We start from the raw sequence: 1,201 nt of genomic DNA on the forward strand, positions 1-1,201 counted from the left end.
TTGTCTTAGTGGTGAGCAAAGAGTAAAGTTTAGATTTTGACAAAAATTCAAGTCAGATTTATTTGTATAGTGCTTTTAACAATGCACAATTTTTTTAAATGTTGATGTTTATAATCTCTTAATTTCTTTATGCTTTACAGGCGGATTAAGCAGATTAGATCTGGATAATATCGTTTACATTTTCATTTTGTTCCTTTTATCTTTTTTATCTCGTACAGCACACATTTATAAAATTGATTTAATATTGGCTGTGTCAGTCTTAATTAGGGTTTGATGTTTTGTGAAATCGGTAGATGCAGTTGAACATTATGAAATCAGGCAGGCCGTTTTCATAGATCTGTGATTTTTACAGGTTACAGATTTAAAAGCAAAGTGCATTAAATGTTGAAATGTTTGCAGTTTGTCTGTGGTTCATTTGCAGAATGTTTCCGAATTGTGCCTGTCCTTAAATGTTACATTAAACTACAAGGCTACTTTGTTAAAACGGTCTTAAAACCAAGCGGTGTTATATGCACAGAGAAAAAAACGTTCATAAGTTGTTATTGATATAAGCGCTGTTATAATACGTTGTACTGCAGATGAGATTAATGCTGTTTATGATGGTTCAGCAGATGCTGATAAGTGTTTTCTTATCATGTTGCATGTAGGAACATGATGTGGAGACTCCATATGGCAGAGTCCACTGTACCATGAAAGGGGTTCCTAAGGGTGACCGGCCCGTCATCCTCACCTACCACGATATTGGATTGAACCGTAAGATTTTATCAGTTTAAAATGCCCCCTAAATCGCTTTGTGTTGCTTTACAACACATTAATCAAGAGATTCTTCTAAAGGAGACAGGCTTTAATGCATAAATTATGCTTCTCCAATAGATAAAAGCTGCTTTGACACCTTGTTCAGCCATGAGGATATGCAAGAGATCATGCAGCACTTTGCTGTGTGTCATGTAGATGCACCAGGGCAGCAAGAGGGAGCAAACACCTTCTCCACTGGGTGAGTTATATCACGTATAGACATATAAGTGGACATCTTTATTGTAAATTAATGCAGAAGAATAAGAATTAATTTTTTATAGATATGAGTACCCTTCCATGGACCAACTGTCTGAGACTCTTCCATCAATCCTTAAACATTTTGGGTGAGTTGATTGCTTAATTATTTAAGTTTTAGGTAGATTTCAGATTATTTTCTGTCTTAACT

The 1,201-nt window shown here is 35.1% G+C and overlaps 2 protein-coding genes across 2 annotated transcripts in view; both read left to right on the plus strand.

The window, feature by feature from the left end:
- Window positions 1-1,179, plus strand: part of LOC107574717 (protein NDRG3-like) — a 6,013-nt gene extending 4,834 nt beyond the window's left edge. Inside the window, exons 4-6 of the mRNA XM_016261166.1 lie at window positions 648-753; window positions 874-994; window positions 1,077-1,179. Of these exons, the coding sequence (XP_016116652.1) occupies window positions 648-753; window positions 874-994; window positions 1,077-1,143 (294 nt within the window). The 3' untranslated portion in view covers window positions 1,144-1,179. The remainder of the gene's footprint in view (window positions 1-647; window positions 754-873; window positions 995-1,076) is intronic.
- LOC107574713 (protein NDRG1-like) overlaps window positions 1-1,201 on the plus strand; it is a 7,567-nt gene that overhangs the window by 3,532 nt on the left and 2,834 nt on the right. The gene's annotated exons all lie outside the window — the stretch shown is intronic.

The sequence above is a fragment of the Sinocyclocheilus grahami genome, unplaced genomic scaffold, assembly GCF_001515645.1.
Source record: "Sinocyclocheilus grahami isolate Dianchi unplaced genomic scaffold, SAMN03320097.WGS_v1.1 scaffold2315.1, whole genome shotgun sequence".
In the NCBI taxonomy this organism is placed as follows: domain Eukaryota; kingdom Metazoa; phylum Chordata; class Actinopteri; order Cypriniformes; family Cyprinidae; genus Sinocyclocheilus; species Sinocyclocheilus grahami.